The sequence below is a fragment of the Passer domesticus genome, chromosome 1, assembly GCF_036417665.1.
Source record: "Passer domesticus isolate bPasDom1 chromosome 1, bPasDom1.hap1, whole genome shotgun sequence".
NCBI classification, from domain to species: Eukaryota; Metazoa; Chordata; class Aves; order Passeriformes; family Passeridae; genus Passer; species Passer domesticus.
Genome location: NC_087474.1, coordinates 123,804,511 through 123,822,569, shown reverse-complemented (window position 1 = coordinate 123,822,569; position 18,059 = coordinate 123,804,511). Strand labels below are relative to the sequence as shown.

Below are 18,059 nucleotides of genomic sequence, written 5' to 3'. Positions count from 1 at the left end.
TGCAGGTACTTCTGTCAGATTTTGTATTGGAAAACTTGGTTTGGTCTTTGGTGCATTACAGTGAAAAACTAACTTTTTTTTTTTTTTTGCTAGGAAATGCTACATATTCCATTCCATTGTGGTATTTGCAGTATGTCATGAACTTTAACAAGACAGACGGAACACAATCAGCCAGATTTCACTACTGCTTCTTGGGTTTATGTTTGTTTATTTTAATCTTCATTGTGTCTGAAATCTGCCCTCAACCAAACAAAGCACTTTGATCAGGCCAAGTAATAAAAAAAGAAAACAAAACACTGGCAAGGAAATATTCTTATGCTATTGGTGATTAATATGTATACAGTGTTAGTTTAGTGCCATCAAGTGACCAAAAATATGAAACAGCACTCCTTTTTTCTCCAGTTTTTTTTTGTTTTGTTTTGTTTTATTTTTAATCTAAAGAAAGCTAATATGTTATCCTTTCGATATAAACACAGGCAAATAGCTTCACAAGCAGTTTATCGTCTACATTTAGGGCATTTTAAGAATGACATTTTCAAGTAAAAATTCTAAAGTTAGTTTCAAAATTTCCTCCACACATTGATACCTCAAGGTCTCCTCTGTTTTCACAGTTTATGAGGTTTGAAGCACTTCACTCACCTCTGGCTGAAATTTTTGCTGGGTAGAACTCAACAGGAGATGTCTCCAAGGTGAAAACTCATAACAGTTTCTTATTGTGTGGTGATATCCAAAGGCTTGGATAGAGGGTTTTTTAATGAAGGACATCATAAACTGTCTGTATCAATCTTTATTTTGTTTTCTGAAATACAATAGCTATCTCTGTCAGAAACAAGAATCTTAAATGGATTGAAATGGATGGACCAAGAAAAATGTTTAGTTTTAATATGTCCACTTATGATCAAACTTTGCAAAAAAAAAAAAAGTAATATAAACTTCAAAGAAAATATTTCTGGAAATTATTTTCCCTGTTTTTGTCTGTCTAAAATAAATGTAAATACATTTCAAACAATCATTAATGTAGAAGATTAATACATAATAAGTTTCTGATTTATTAGGATGGAAACAATCTCAGAAGCATCAATCTGAGGTGGTGTTTGATTTCCCAGCAGAAGACAAGATGTGTATTAGCCACCAGGTAAACTTAAGGCCTAGAACTGGAAGAAAAGCAATGCAAACTCTTTACTAAACACACTAGAGAGTGAAGGGAGAAGTTGGCAGAGCTTCCACAGACAGAACAGTAAGTAGAAATGTTTTAAAAGTCCCAGCTCATGCCCTGGTGTGCAATAAACAAGATTCAAGGTTACTGGTCTGTCAGGGCTTGCTGTGGTTGCGAGCAGAGCAAAATATCAGTACAAATCATATTTGTTACCTGGTAGTCCCAATAGCAGAAATAACACCCTGGTAGTCCCAATAGCAGAAATAACACCCCAAGTGATTTTGTAAAAGTATTTTCTTGATAATTTGTTGCATCTCCTTCTTTACAAATTAATTCCTGTATCATCTGTAGACAGTTGGCACTTGTGGTAACAGCTTCTGGTGAAATATAAGCAAGAACAAACCTTTGTGGTGTTGCTATTTCACAAGAGCTTGTGGTTTACAGTTATAAAAACCCTGCAAAAATTGAGAGCTCTGCACATATCTCCTAGTTTTTAGAGTACTTTCATGTGTTGGGTGGCAGTGTCCAAAGTTCAGGAGAGCTGTGTAATCAGTATTTATATATTTAGACACTGCAGCATATTTAAATGTGTGATAACTTCCTGTCTATTAACTGTACTTCCTCAGGGTTTGTTTCTGACTTTCCTATGAAATTATAAAAATTTATAAGTTAAAAACTAAGTTACAACTAAGCTAATTTATAAATTTAAACTTTCTAAATATCTTAAGAAAAAGGTGAGGGAAAAAAAAGTTCAATATCTGGAGACACATGACAATGACAAGAGCACAAATAACAGCACAGAACAGAGAAACACCTGTTGTAAAGATATATGCATTTTCCAGCAAAAAATTGAAATACATTTTTTAAAAATAAAATTCCTTTAAACATCACTCCAAAATGATAAGCTTTCAAATTGCGGAAAGGTTTTGGTACTGTGATTGATTGAGAAGCACTGGTCAGAGTAAAGGAAAACCTGAATGTCAGTCAAATTCTGTCAGTAATTGACTAGTAGAATCTTAACCCGTCCATCACAACATTTCCTTTTAGTAATGGCATTTGCTTATGCTCTCATCACTTAATTTAGACTTCTAGAGTCTTGCTGGTTTCCTTGACTTTCTTATCATCCAGGTGCCATCACCAGTGACTAATGTAGCTCTACTGCTGTAATTGGCTTAATGTCATGGACCACAATATCCTGTGACATATTATATAAATACAAACAAGAGATGGTTGTTCTCCCAAAGAAATAACTTTCTTCTTGCATAAAGAGGTAACAAATCCTTACAGTCAGATGAAGGAAAATAACCAGAGTAAAAACCATCCAACACACAGGTACAACTGGTTAAAAGAATGCAGCCACATGCAGGACATAGATATGGTGATCCATATAGTGATGAAAAACCATACTCCTGTCTTTTTTCTTCTGTTCCTGTCTTCCAAAACCACCACAGCTCATTGCTTAAGTTGTCAACCAGAGTGCTGTATCCTTTAATGCCTGGCTATTATAGTTGCTGAGCATATATACTTCCTTTGAAACATGGATTTAAGGTTCAAAATCTCAGAGGAAGAGTAGGTCCTTTTTGCTTTAGATTTCTAAAAATTCTTGGGTACTTGAAGTATGTCTTTGCAGCTTGTGAAGTCTTTAGTGTTTACCATCCAAGAGCGACAAGCCAAATACTCCTTCATTGTCTAAACCATCTTTCCAATATCCTTTTAAAAGATCAGGTAACTCAAACTTCTTCCATTAACGGTCTTTCACTTTAGGAATTTTAAAAAAAAAGTAAGTCTCAGAAGCCATACAGTATGAAGAGTTGTTCAATTTATTTTCTGCATATTGCTGAGTGATGTAGTCCTAAGTAGTTTCTCACACTCTATTCTGTTCCAATTCTTTGAACAGAAGACTATTGAAGTCAAGCTATTATAATGAGGCAGCAGTATCAAAAACTAAATTTTTCTCTTTCATATCATAGCAAGTCAGAATTCTAAATGTGATCCTGCAAAAACTACCATATGCTTATGAGTACTGAGCAGAAGCTCTAGCTTGGTTTTGGAAATTTTTCAGAACACACAAAACCCCAGAATTTCACCTCTGCTCCTCTTAAAATGCAAAAGACTGCTTTTCCTCTCTCCTTCAAACCAGTCAGATGATAGCAGATATGTTTCCACCACAATTAAAAGCACAACTTACAAAACAGCTATATGAGCAGTGTGCTTCATGTCCAGGGAACTTTCCCTCCACAATGCTGCCTGGTGTCCAGCCTGTCCAGGCATGTCTGATTACTATGAGATCAAATGGTCACAGAGATTTTGAAATGTTGAAAATGTGCTGCATATGTGTGAATATGGCAATGGGTAAGTTTAATCTTCAGGGCAGATTTGGGATTGCTGTTAACAAATAATGCAGACATAGCTCATTTCACTCATCTGTCGTACCTTAAAATTGAATATCTAACCTAAGACAGTCATCTGGACTCTCCCCAGAGTGAGCAGATATCCTATAGTAAGAAGTCTATTCCCCTTAGGTGTGATGTCCAAGGTAAGAACAGTGAATCACTCATCTCTCTCCATGACACACAGTAGAAACATGGGAGACTACTTTAGACTAAAGGCTTAGCTTGCATATTGGCTAAATTTAGATGAGAAAAATTAATTCTTAGTGCTTCAAGTGCAATTATTTCCTGAAGAAATTATTTTCTAAACAACTGCTTTGAATAGAAGGGTTGTTTGTACTCATTTGTTGCATCTCCAACTGCTATAAATATATGTAAATAACTCTATTGACTGGTGACAGAGGAGAAAGCATTTTCCACTTTAGAAAAAAACCTAGTCTTATATTCAGAAATATAGTCATAGGACTTTTCTATTATACATCATACAAAGCATGCCAAATTTTCTAGCTGGGAAAGAAGAAGGAAAGACCTTTATATATTTGTTGTATGTTCTTCAATATATGAAAAACAGTCTAATTTGTTTATGCAGGCCTTAGCTGTGCTGGTCTTGTATCTCCCCAGTTGATCACAAGTCTTAGCCTTTAGACAGGACTTATGATAACACAGGTTTGCTCTTTATCTTTTCTGGTTTAGGGAAAGTGGGATAGAGTCAACCAATACGCAAGAATACATGTCAAAGAAATAATTCATTCATATGCATGTCTGAAAATTAATCTAAATTATGCATTTGTTTTACTGATTTAGAATGGAAGCATGAATATTATTCTTTAGTTCTTCTTTGCAGCAAGAATGCTGTTGGACATGGAGCTGAAGTAGCTACTACATAAATGTCCTAACAAATCTGGGACTATTACCTATGCAAAAAGTATAGGCATTTAAAATATTCTTAGCTGAAACATTTTAAGAGTTTTAAAGGCTAACTACGTAAGCTAATTAAACAGTTTAGTTCTGCATCTCAATTCTTCTGCTTTATTTTCCCTCCCCTGCATCTAAGAAAAACACCCTCTGCCAGAACACTGAACCCCTAGATCAATAAAAGTGAGACTTGTGGTCTTACCATTTACTGAGTGGGATTTAAACATCCCTTTGAGTTTTATACACATATACTCTTTTATGTCTAGTCACATGCACTTGCTCATGACCAAAGGAATAAAACAATGTATTCATCAGCCAAATAATGTTCTGCCAGCAACTTAACTGTGCCCATTCAAAATGAGGGAAAACCCAATGACATTGCAAGTTACTTTTTAAATTCACATTTAAGTGACATGTTGTAGTGGTGGATAAAATGGAAACTCCTGTTTAGTCTGTAAGGTTTTTTGAATACTGCTTTTGCATAGAATATCTATCCTTAATAGATGCTCCCTCCTTCCCTGAGACTTTTCAGGTTTTCTCTCACCACCACTATCCATGTTTATTTTCATTACTATGATACAAATTACAGCTCCATTGTCCTGTGGACTATGTGTAACAAGTTTACTAAAAGATCTTTCCTTAAAACACCAGCTATACTGAAATATGACTCAAGGGCTCATCCATTTTTCAAATGAACATTTGTGGCATCACCTTTAGCAGCTCTACAGCAGAGCAGAGTGACTCATGCATCTAATGACATGAAGTATGTATGGGTGTTGGAGGGAAGCCAAGTCATCAGCTCCATAAAGTAGCTGGAACACTGAAGGGGTGTGGGAGTATCTTACTCCATGAACACATTCGGCTGTTTTTTCCATATAGTTCACATATGTTCCAAATCTGTTTTAATAAAGCAAATATATTCTTTTCTGTTACAAATTTGTCTCTGATCTTTAAAATTTTCATGCTTTTAAAGAGACTAAATTAGTATTATTTTCTTTCTCAGCAGTGCAGATATATAAAAGTGTACCAGATTATTTCTGGATTACCATGCCTTTTTTTTTTTTTTTTTTTTTTTTATTTTTTTTTATGAGTCCTCTTCAGGATGCTTCCAAAATGAAGTGCAGGGATCTGTATATGCAGAGTGTACCGAACCAGTGGCTGAAAATCCAGCCCTCAAATTCTAGAGAGATTAACCTATGAAAATGAGTTTAGTAATGTTAGCAGAGTACAGAGACCTAAAGGAGATGTACTCCTTCAAGGAGTACTAAAACCAAACCAAATTATAATCAAGTACTGTGTTTCAGAATGGGTGTGGTTTAGAAGGATTTCACTAGAAACATTTATTTTACATAAAATCTTCAATTTAAATTGACATGTAAAATAATTGTGCAAGTTTCTGTCATCCTTGCCTTTACAATTTGACTTATAGAACATCTTTAAATGTTGACACTTTAAATATGCCTCTAGGATTATTTTCTTCTCCATAGAAAATGGTGAATTACACATTTGTTTATTGATAAACAGTGGTTTAACTAAATTGATTTTAAATCCAACACACATTGTGTACACATACAAATTGACTTACAACTTGCTCAGAAAATCTTAGCAGAATTTAGTACAAGAAAGATGATTACAAACCAGTTTAAATGTGTTCAGAATGCAGCTGGCAATTCTATCATGAGGGTAAACTATAAGATTGTTTTTAATCCAGTGGAGTTTTTGCATGTACCTCCAGGTTGTCACGCAGATCAGGGCAACAAGTAAGCCATGACACGTCTAATTGTTGTTGATTTTATTATCGTTACTGTGGTAGAAGCAAGATGTACCAGTTAAGGATTTATTTATTATTCTAGGCACTGAGTACACACAGTGAAATGACTGTCTGTGTCACAGAAAGCTAGGGCCAGTGTTTCTCTTGCAGAAGTTAGTCAGTCCTAAATGTCTCCTGAGAGCAAAACTATTCATTCATATATTTCAAAAAATGTTTTCTTTACAAAAGTACAACCTTATGTTAAATTGTTTAAACGTCATTGTAATGAGAGGTAACAATGTTGATTTTTTCCCCATGAAAAAAATGTGTTTCTGTTTTCTGACTAGTTCTACTAATAATAAGCTAAAGTACTCTTTACTACTTTTGCCTTTGGTTAATGTGTCATAGGTTGGCTATTGACATATCTTTCAGAATACATATATTATTGGATGAATCCTTGAACTACACTCAGGAGTCTTTTATGCTCCCAACAGGAACTTCACCACTGACTTCAACAGGTGAGGTTAAGCCTACTCTGAACATGTTTAAAAATGCCCAATAGAATAGAATGACAAGATTGACAAGAAACACTGGAGCATTGTATTTAATGAAGCTTTTTAGATACCTGAAAGACAAAGCTTTTGTGGTTAAATACCATGGAGAATATCTGCCAGAAACCGAAAATGAAAAAAAAAATAATTAAAAACAACTTGGAATATTTGAAGTCAAATGCCAGGGATCCAGTGAGACTATGGAAGAAATACAGGTTTAGTAGTACCCCAGAGATATGGTAGCATATCATGAGTGATAGCTGTATATAAGAATGCTAGGGAAAATGGGCACAGTAAATCAGGGGATAATGATTCAATGTGTATTGAATTCAGGAAGAGACAAAAGATACTGTTCCTGCTGAAAATTAAAAGGAGGAAGCAAAATTACATTACGATTCAGGTCTATTTTTCATAATAGCCTACAGCTGTACTCAAAAGGAGGAAGTTGGTGTTTTTTTCTATGTATTCTGAGCAACTAATGAAGGTATTCAAGAAGCTTGCCCATGAGATAACAATGGATTTCAATCACTTGAATACCAGCTTGAAGAACAATATGGCAGGACACAAAATGTTCATCAAGTTCTCATAGTATTTTAGGGATGAACTTTTGCTTCACAGTACAGAGGAAGTTACAAGAGGCATTACCAACTGGAACTGCATGACAAGTACAGAGGAGCTCACTTTGATTTTAAAGGCAGAAAATAAACTTAGTGAAAGTGATCATGACACATTTGACCAAAACAGACTTCCCTGCTCTGTGAAAAAGAGGAAGAAAAAGCATGTCAGCACTGCCAACAATGGATTGCATTGTTATGTAGAAATAGTTAAGCTAGCTTTAATCAAGCTAGTCTAGGTACTAAAAGCAGGCTCATCATAACAGCATGCCATTCTGTATGAGTTAATTAACCTCCTTTCTGTACAGCCTAGGCCTGAGCTCAGTCATTTAAAGCTAACCTAGATTTTCTACAGAGAACAATAGACTCATTTTTAATTAAACATACAATAGCAAGCTATCTTGATGTGAACAAAAGGAAGGAAAGAAAGCTTAAGTAGACTGTATTAACATCACATTAAAAGCTCTTCAAAGATTTGAAGAAAGAAGTCACAATAAGGGGACATAACTGAAGGGTAACATAAAAGAATATGAATAAAAGAATAAAATTACAAAGCCTACAGTACAAAATGAGTGACAGGTAAAAAGGAGTATAAAATGCAACAAGAAAATATTCTGGAAATACATTAGAAGTGCCCAGATACTTAGTTAAATTTATCTTACCATAGAGCTTAAAGAAAGAATGAGCTGAAAACTATGTAAATTTCAAGTAATTGAGTTAATAGGGCCTAAAGAAATTTACTTAATAATATACCAAAAACAATCTCTGAATTGCTAAAAGACTATACAGGTTTAAAGAGACAAGAAAATTATAAAATTCATCTATCTAAGGAAAGCTGGTCTAAAGCAATCCAGATTTATTTTGATGTCAAGGAATAATCTAGAATAAATTTCACAATTAAGAAGTTACCATAAGGTTGTCAGGAACAGTGGCTCTCACTCTAATGCCCTTTTTTGCAATCAATTTCACTGATTTGGTAGAAAAAGAGAAAGAGTAAGTACCATAGGTCTTGAGTTTAGTATCATTTAAACACTGTCCCATGACAGTTTCATTAAAACAAAAAGGAAAAGAAACATAATTCTTATGAAAGCACCAAGCAATTGGCATGCTGCTTACAAATGTCAAACTTGGAGAGAACCTGCAATAAGAACCCATAAGGATCTGTTGTCATTTCAGTTTTATTCAGTATTTTCATTGGTGATTTGCAAGATGCAACAGAATATAGATATATTAAAAAACCTCGTTCTCACCACCGCGAGAGCTAGAAGACAGTATCAAATTTCAAAACTATTTTCTTAACTAGGATAAATGTCTAAAGTTAGCAAGATTAAATCCTCATGGCTAAGACAAAATATTATACCTGAGAAGAACTTACATATATAGGAGAAAAAGTAGAGAACTAGATGACACTATGTTAGAATCAGTTCTGAGCACAAATTTCTGTCACAATAAGACAAGCAAGTTCTTACTGGGATGTATTTATGAATGTTCCTCTCATGTGTAACACATGGGGCATAATTACTGTACTCTAGTTGGTGTTGATACCTTATATCCTAAGATAAAGGCAAAAGTCTGGAATGTGACTTTTTGGCAGAATAAAGCTGAAAGAATAAATAATTTATGAGTATAGTCTATAAGAAAAGTGAAAAAAATGTTTAGTCTACGAGAGGATGATATAAATATCCTCACATATAAACAATTACATGAAAAAGTATACATTTATACAAAAATATTTATTAAAATGTATGTGAGGCACATAAATACCTTTCACCTTCAAGTACTGCATTCAGCTCTGGGGTCCTCAAACACAGGAAGGAGCTAGTCCTCAATCTGCTGGAGCTAGTCCAGAGGAGGCCACCAAGATTATTGCAGGAATAGAGCACCTCTGCTCTGAGGGAAGGCTGGGAGAATTGGGATTCTTCAGCCTGGAAAAGAGAAGAAGGCTTCAGGGTGACCTAATTGTGTCCTTCCAGTACCTGAATGAAACCTACAAGAAAGATAGAGACTATTTACAAGAGCATGTAGTGACAAGGACAAGGGAAAATGACATCAAACTAAAGGAGAAAAGGTTTAGATTAGATGTGAGGAAGAAATTCTTTACTGTGAGGGTGGTGGAGCACTGGAAGAGGTTTCCCAGAGAAGTGGTGGATACCCCATCCCTGGAAGTGTTCAAGGCCAGACTGGATGGCCCTGAGCCATCTGGTCTAGTGGAAGGTGTCCATGCCCATGGTGGGGGGGGGGGGGGTAGTACTAGATGATTTTTAAGGTCCCTTTCAACCCAAGCCCCTCCATGATTCTGTGATTCCATGATTTCCACTGGAAATATGACAAGGAATGCATCAAAGAAAAATCAGGCCGAAAAATCAGCTTCTAACAGATGCTGTTAAAAGTTTGTACAAGCTACACGCAAATGTTGCAGATTTTCTTCAGTGTTTTTACAAATTGATTCGAGAAATAGTTCCTGCAGATGATAGAAGTGGTTTTCAAACTCTGATCTGTTGCCTCCTTAGATTCTGTGAAGTACTCCTGAAGAGAACCCTGAAAGACAATTAGCCAAAGTAAATCTGTCTTCTGTAAATACAACAGTTCTATCTATGTCCACAAATTGAAAATATTTGAGTAACACTGATCAACATATACCTGAATCCATCTGAGTGCAGAGAGTACCTCAGACAATCTCTTGAGGTCTAGAAGCCAATAATTCTTTTAGTTTCTACATGAAAAATTATATCCTCTCCATGAATCCATTTTTCTAACTTAATAAATATACAAAAAGCAGGATTTTTCTACTACACGAGAGATTGTGTCTGTAATCTTATAACAAATTATTTGGATTCTGTGACAGTTCTATGAATTGAAGGGTTTTTATATGAACTAAGAGATTTTACTTCTCTTTCTATAGAGGTCTTTCTAGGCAATGCTGGGACTTGAACAAACGGCATGAAGCTGAGTCAGGGGAGGTTTAGGCAGAGTATGAGGAAAAGGTTTTTCAGCCAGGGGGTGGCTGGGCACTGGAACAGGCTCCCCAGGGAAGTGGTCACAGCCCCAAGCCTGGCAGAGCTCAAGAGGCGTTCGGACAATGCTGTCAGTGCGTGGTGTGATTCCCGGGAATGCCCTGTGCAGGGATCGACTCGGATCCCTTCCAGCTCCCACATTCTGTGATTCCAGCCTTTGAACACACCTCCTGCCCGGACAGCTTCTGTCACACGCCTTACGGGCACAATGATCTCACTGCAGTGGCACTACATTTAAAACTTTTATTTTAGTCCACGTAACGCAGCTGTTTCACAATGTAATACAGCGGGAGCTTCCCTCCGTGCGGAGGCCCCGAAGGGCCGCAGAGACACCGCAGCCCGGGCGAGGGCGCAGAACCCCCGGTGCCGACTGACTCCGTTTCCCCGGCCTTTTCCCTGTGCCGCCTTCCCCCGCCTCTCCGGCGGTACAAACGGGGCGGGCCGGTCTCGCAGCCCGGCTGCGGCCGCGGCCGGCCCGCTCTCCCCGCCTCCCTGAGGCGCGGCCTGGCCCGGCCCGGCCTGCTGTGGCGGCGGCTCCGGCGGCTCGGCCGGGCGGCTCCATGGCTTTCATCCGCAGGCGGCGGCTGGAGCGGGAGCTGTACTCCAAGGAGAGGTGAGCGGCACTGCCCCACCGGCCCCGGCCGCCCCCGCTCGGCCCCGGCCCCGCGGAGGGCCCGGCGGGGCTGCGGGGCCTCCGGAGAGGCCGCGGCGCAGCGCCCCGGCGCCGTGCTGCCCTCGCTGTTGTTACTGTTGAGCTCAGGTGGCTGATGGCTCCCTGAGTTAGGGCTGGAAAGGGTGTAGAAAGGACCTGGGAAAACAGGAATGCTGCTTGCCTTGCATAAATTGCGTGAAAAACAGCGTCTTGTAAATTTTTGTTTATTAGTTGGTTCTCAGTTGTGCTTGTGGCGTGGAGTTGTGCTTCACTGTAGTTTGTTGTGATATTTTTTTCTTTTTTTTTTCCCCCTGATCACTATAGTCAGTGTACTGTCAGCCCTTGAATTACACTTTATGTTGTCTCTTTAAAGCGTTAAATTCAATTTGCGCGCTCCTCTTAGCTGACTGTAATCTTTGTTTTGTTTCTGAACGTACAACAAAGGCTTATGTTGTACAACAAAGGCAACGTGCTTGAGTGTATTCTGAATTTTCTCTCTTATTTTTAGGCAGTGTCCCACTTCCTTTTGCCTGGCTTAGCTGTATCTGTCTTGTCAAAAAGTTTTAAAGTCTTTTGCAAGCCTAACATTTCCACGTAGGAAATCTCTGTGAGAGCATGGGTCACACAGCAGAAGGACACCCCCTTCTCTGGGGGTTCAGGGATCCCCAGGTGTCCCCTGCTGCGGGAACCAGGGAAAGAGCAGGCTGGTCCCGTGTGAGCCCTGTGCGAATTCCTGCTGCAGGTCCCTGCTGGTTACACAGCGCTGCTTATTGTTGATGAGAAAACCACATGATGAAGAGCTGGACTCACTCTGTCCATGTAAATTCTGATTCATAGCTGTACAGCCCGTGAAGCTACCACATCCTCTGAAGTGTTGTTTTTTCTTGTGGTTTTTTTTTTTTTTTTTTTTTTTTTTTTTAAGTACAGATGTGTTCTGGATCACGTTTTGTCTTCTTGTGTATCTTGTTGCTTTGGGGGGACAGCTGTGGTTTCAGATGTGTGTAAGGGGCTGCAGGCAGAAAGGGCAAACTTCCAGTATAGAAGGAAAAGAGAAATATTTTTAATTGTAAAGAAAGCATCTTAATTGTGGGAAAAGCAAGTAAAATGACTGTGTTAGCTGTGTTATGGATTTAATATAAATAGATTTTTTTTTAAACCTGAGAAAGAAGGCCAAAAATCAGACTTGTCCCAAAGAACCTAAATAGGATCCAAATCTCTTCTAAAAAGCCCTCAGAACAAACTCAGCATATCAATGCCAGTATTACTGATCTACAGTTGTTGAACAGAACTTTTTTCTTTGCTCCTACTTGAAAGCGTATCAGGATCTTATTATTTGAGCTTGTAATTTGAGCACTTTATGAAAGGTCAGTCTTATTCTCATTTGCATTGGCAGGTTTTCCTGTATCTGCAAACCCATTTCTCTGTTTCTTCCCCTTACCTAACAATTGATATTAGTATAAAATCTAAGTAAATTTATATGTTTTGTACCCTATATCAGGTCCCTCCTTCTTTCTCTTTTCCTGTGCTTTTCTCAATTAGGAAATCGTATAAGCATTTAAGTGATTTAAAATATTTCAAGCTTAGAATTATCAGATCAGAAACACTGTATTTTTGTTGCATGTTGTCCTTATAGTTCTGTCTTAAAACAGAAAAAAACAGCTTACTATGACTTAATTGAAGGGACAGGTTCTGAGAATTTTTTTTCTCTATGGTGCTGAGTAGCTGTTAGAGACACCAACTTCTGCATAAAAGCTTTGCTTGATCTTTGTATCCTTGGGGTAGATATTTCCTAGTGAAATGAACAGGACTTCTTAAAACTTTGTGTCAACTGTATTTGATGTGTGTTTTGGTTTGGGGTTGGGATTTTTTTTGTTTTTTTGTTACTTATGCATTGCTTTCCACAAAACTTTCAGCTATAAAAGTTCCAGTTAAGAGTAGTGTGAAACTTGGTAAGTAAGAAGTTAATCTTCTTATGCAGTTGCTTTGGAGGGAAGGAAGATCAGATTAGTTTTAAGTGATCTGAAAAAAAATATTTCTTCTTAACTAATTAGTCCACTTTAATATCTAGTTACATAAACCTTCTTTTCTAAGTATATGCCATTTTCTAGAAGAAAACAAGAAAATGCTGAAATGTCCTCTGTCCAGGACAGTTTATTTAATCCCTAAAACATTGATCCTTCATGAACAGCAATCCTTTTTTATAAACAATTTTAGTTACAAAACATCAAATTAGATGATGTGGTGTTTGGCTCAGGTCGTTGCTTTCTTTATAAATTGATTTCTCACTTCTGCTGGCAGTATGCCCAAATGCAGACGAGTGTAAATACTTGGTATGGGGTCTCTCTATATGGTCCTGATGGTTTGTCTTGGACCCTGCTTGGCTTCCTATGTGAGGGGTTCATCTCTTCTGCTGGAAACATCATTCACATGAAGCAACCTACTGGCAGCATGTAGGTGCTGCAGATTTGGTGTGATGGTTGCTTGGGCATTGGATTTATATATATTTTTAATTTTAAAAAAAAAAATCAGTAGCCTTATCTTACTATCTTGAGACAAAATATGCATAATGAAGGCTTTTATCCAAAGATCAGCAAATGAGTCCTACAGCTGGTCTACAGATAATTTGTTCTTGTTGGGAGGAGGTTTAATTTTAGAGTTGGTTTTGCATAGCTGTGTGCTGCTGCTAAGTTGGGCTGCCCTGCTTTTTCATCCCTGACAATTTCCTCCTGTTATCAGCACTGTACTTCCAGTTTCAGGTCAAGTCATTGTGCAAGGTGTGTTGGATCAACCACCTGCAACCCTTGTGTCCAAGCAGATTTCTAGCATGTGCTTTTCTGATGAAAGGACAAAAATAGTAAGGCTTCAATCACAGATTATGAATTTAAAGCAGGATCAATGGGTACACCTTTCCTGGGTGGTCTAAACAGGATTTTGCCAAGGCACTGGTCCCAGCATGGTCATTCCTGTGTCCAGTTTGAGTAAGTCCAATGCTCCAGTTGGCAGGTGAAGTTAGTATATAAAATAAACGGTGGACTTGTTTTCTTTTTTTTTTCTCCCCAGATGTTGAATGTCTGAGACTTTTTCAGATTGAAGTATAGAGGGATGTGCACATCAAGCAGAGGAACAGTAAAATTCTCAAGTAGACTAAGCCTGATGCTTTTTGAAGCCACTTTTGTTTGGAGGATATTTTGTAGCATCTTGGCAGGAGTTATAAACTGCAGGTTGTAGTTTGTAAAGGGTGATTGGCTTCTTGGCTGCATACTCAGAACAATGCTAGGAATGTTTGGGTGCCTTTGGGTTCCCAAACCTTGTGTATTGGGAATGACATCATACAAGCTGAGGTTTTGCAAGTGTTTTCTTGCTACTTAATGCCAAGTTTTCTTATGCATCTTGGGTGTGTTCTTGACTCATATTCCTCAGACCTTTTCTGAGTGGCAATTATATGGCAGCTCTTTGAAAAAGGAAGCGAGTTCTGTTTTTCTTGGCAAGGTGATTACCTTTTTCTTTTTTCTACCTGGAGCTGTTTCTCAAAGGAATACTGATTCCCTTCATAAGAAAATACCTTCCAACTGACTGGCATATGAATTTTTCAGTTATTCTTAATATAATCTTTCTAGAACTATACGAAGACAGGAATTTGAAATAGGTCTTCAAGCTAAATTATGTTGGCATGCTTTAATTTACCTCTCCCCTTAAGTGTAGGCGCTTACCTTTTAAGCTCAAACAGCTCCTTATAGACTGTTAAAATATTAACTCTTTACCAGATTCTGTGTGCTTTTAACACTGTGTGGGGATTGAAGGTGTTCCATCAGAAAAGCTCTTAAATCCTCCATTAAAGTTATCTGGGGGGCTGTAGCTCCTACCCCCTCAAGATATGCCCTCAGACAGACAAGCACAACTATGGCTGAAAATCTTTTTTCCATTTTGGATCTGGGAGACTCCTTGTGTTATTTCAGTTGGTGATGTTTGTTTTTCCAGCTGTGTGAGTTGTTATAACAAAAGATATTCCCTTATTTAGCATGTTCTTCTTTCTTCCCTCTCCAAGATGCTGCTGCTGTTGATTTTTGGATGCAGAACTTGCATTAAACCTGAGGTGTAACAGTGTAAGTGCCTTTCCACCCACTCGAAAGCTCAAGGCTTTGCCGTGGTGGCAGTGGTGGCTGCCGATTTATTTTACCCTGGAAAGTGAAACTGCCTCTTTCCTAGCATCTCTTGATAGTAGAGCTGCTGTGTGGGTTTGCTGCATTCCAAAGGGTAAAGTCTTCTTCCTGACCTCCTCTTTCTTGTGCCTGACCTACTCTTATGGTACTGTTTCTGGTATTCCATGTACCCTTCCATGTGCAAAACTATCCTGGGAAAACTCCACAGCTCTGAATAGAAGCTTGCATTATGGCCTGTCTGCTAATGTGATAATTTTTAAGTCAAAATTGCCTGGTCTACACAACTGGAAGTAGTTTTTGAGGCATTACAAGTGTGTGGGACCAGCAAAGTTACTGAAGCTGCTTTTTTTTCCCCCCCTTCAATTTCCATTTTTCAAATATTACACATAGTAAGAAAATACAGTCATCTTGGAAGTTTGCTGAAGGCTTGTTTGCTGTTGGTGAAACATTGAGGGTAAAGGCTGGACTGTTAAGAGGCTATAGTGAAGGCATTGAACATCTTGCAGACTCAACCCTCACAGCTACATGGGGTTTGAACTTTTTTGAAAATCTTGTCTAATTTGTCTCTGTGTCATTTTCAGAATAATATGTTTGGTTTGGTTTTTTTTTGATAGCCTAGTATGTCAAGTTCATTGTAGAAAAAAAAAAAAGGTAAATGATCCCTGAAGACATGCCTGTGGCTTACTAGCTTAATCAGTGTGTTGCAAACCATTGACTAGCATAGTGACCACAACATTTGTGGGCATAAACCTGTCTTTATTAGGGCGTAAGCATAAAAACATCCTGTAATAAACTTTAAGGTGTGAGTATTATTGCTGGATTTCAAAGGATTTTGTGTCAACAGATATTTGAGTTGCTTTCCAAGCTATAGTATTACCTTTCTTTAAGTAGATTTTTGATAAAAACTCATTAATGATTTGTACTTGGGAAGTTTCAATTAAAAATTGGGCTATTAATTTTGAATTTGGAACAAAATTACCACTTACTGGTAATAAGAAAAATGTGTCAAACTAGATTCTTTTCTGTTTATGATATTTGTCTATTACTGTATTACAGGAGTATAAAGTTTTAGAGCACCAGACAAAGGTGTTTAATAGAAACTGAAGGGATGTCCTACAAATATGTAAGAACCAGAACAGGGCTTTGTTTGTTTATTGGTTTATTTGGTTGGGTTTTTTAGATGCTGGTTCTTGCAGATAATTTAAAACTGGAAAAAAAAAGCAAAACCCTTTTTCATTTTAGATACTGAAGCATTTCTGTACCTTACCCAGTTAAAACTTTTGATTTGCCTAACTGCTTAGATTGAGGGATTTTTAGGTCTTGGGATCAGACTTGAAGGCAAGGAAGGGTAGACTGGGGACAGACTTACTTATTGTTACTTGTGTTGGCTTTGAGTTTTTTGATCCAGGTTGCTATTGGAGGTCAGTGTGATAAAGTCATGGGCTTACAGTGTGTGCTGTTAATTACACAGCACTGGGAACAGTACAGCTGCTCAGTGCCTGAAAACCAAAATAGAGTTTTCAACTCTTACAGGTTTAACCAGTTTTTTATACAGGGTGTCTCATGCATTCTCTGCCTGATGTTACTTGCTGATTTTTATATTTTTTAAGTCTTCCTGTTTTGTGCAGAATTAAATTACTATTTTAAATGTATGATGTATGCTAAATTTTAATTTTAAATGCATGCATACAAATTCTTGTTGTAGGACCACATAGCAGTTGATAGTATATGAATTTGGTGTGCTGGTCATCTTGCTATCACAAGTGTCTTTGGAATACTTCCTTTAGCTCTTTGGAAGGCAGATAGCCCAAAGCCCAACTGCTTAGTTGCATGTTGAAGATCCCCCTTGCTGTAATTTTATAGCTATTATGATTGGTGTCCTATTTTTTTCAGCCCTTCACAATACTGTTTGCCTACTTATGCAACATGCCAGAGACTGATCTGTACCCTTGCTATCTGTAGGTACTTGTTAAACCTCCTGGCAAGCCTGAAGTATCATTATGTGCAGTGATGGTTCTCAAGAGGGACCCTGTTGATACAGTAACTATCAGTGGCTCTGTTTATTTCTGTGAAAAATACTACTTCTGTGAAGATAACAGCTCTGGCTGTACTCTAGTAACATGTGATGAAACTTGACTTTTCTTTGACAACTCTATGGATCATTAACACAGGCAAATTAAATTTAAATACTTGAACAGTAAAGACTAAGATGAGTTGAGAAATTCCAGAAGGTTATTCCAGAGATCACACATCATAATCTTCAGAGTTCCTTAATAGCAGTAACTTGAATTGGTCCAGGAGTGAGATGCAAGTCTGAAAATTTTGCTTTCATTTATGGTGTCGTATTAATTTTAAAAGGGACAGTTTTTGTGACATAGTCTTGGGACAGACAGTAAGTTTGTTCCAATTGCAGTGGGTGCTCGAGAGAAGTGTGATGGCATTTGTGGAGATTTGATATCTGGGCTCTGTCTGCCTGCAGAAGTGACTTGTTGCAGCCTGAAAATATAGGAAATGCAGTGAGAGTAAGTGGACCTGCAAGTAGAGTAGCAGCAAGTGTAGAAATGCTAGGAAGAGGCTTCACAACTACATGGAAGGCTCTGCAGAGAGTGGGAGGGGAAGATCAATATGCAAAATGCACTTAGCCTATATGATGGACAGTGTTTGAAGAAAAATGCTTTAACAGCTTCCAGCACAGCATTACAATCCATTTTCCAGACAGCAAAGCTGAGGTCAGTGAGCAGGAGATCATTGCACAGGAGGTCACTGGTCTCTAGCAAGAAGCTCTACAGCAATGCTGTCTCTGTAAGCCTGGAAAATGAGTACTCATGTGGAATAGACACAGAGAGAATAACAAAAG

At 37.9% G+C, this 18,059-nt stretch overlaps 1 protein-coding gene and 1 long non-coding RNA gene across 4 annotated transcripts in view; one reads left to right on the top strand and one right to left on the bottom strand.

Moving 5' to 3' along the window:
• Positions 1-274: 274 nt before the first annotated feature.
• On the bottom strand, positions 275-10,693 carry LOC135279667 (uncharacterized). The gene is made up of 3 exons (XR_010346889.1): positions 10,558-10,693; positions 9,141-9,301; positions 275-2,914 (listed from the first exon to the last, which is right to left on the bottom strand). It is a non-coding gene; the product is annotated as an uncharacterized LOC135279667 (long non-coding RNA).
• A 122-nt stretch (positions 10,694-10,815) lies between these two features.
• NSMAF (neutral sphingomyelinase activation associated factor) overlaps positions 10,816-18,059 on the top strand; it is a 38,664-nt gene continuing 31,420 nt past the window's right edge. For all 3 annotated transcript variants that reach the window (XR_010346862.1, XM_064387089.1, XM_064387098.1), the window contains exon 1: positions 10,816-11,003. Coding sequence is in view for 2 of the 3 variants with exons in the window: in XM_064387089.1 (XP_064243159.1) it covers positions 10,951-11,003 (53 nt within the window). In the remaining variant the exon portion in view is untranslated. The remainder of the gene's footprint in view (positions 11,004-18,059) is intronic.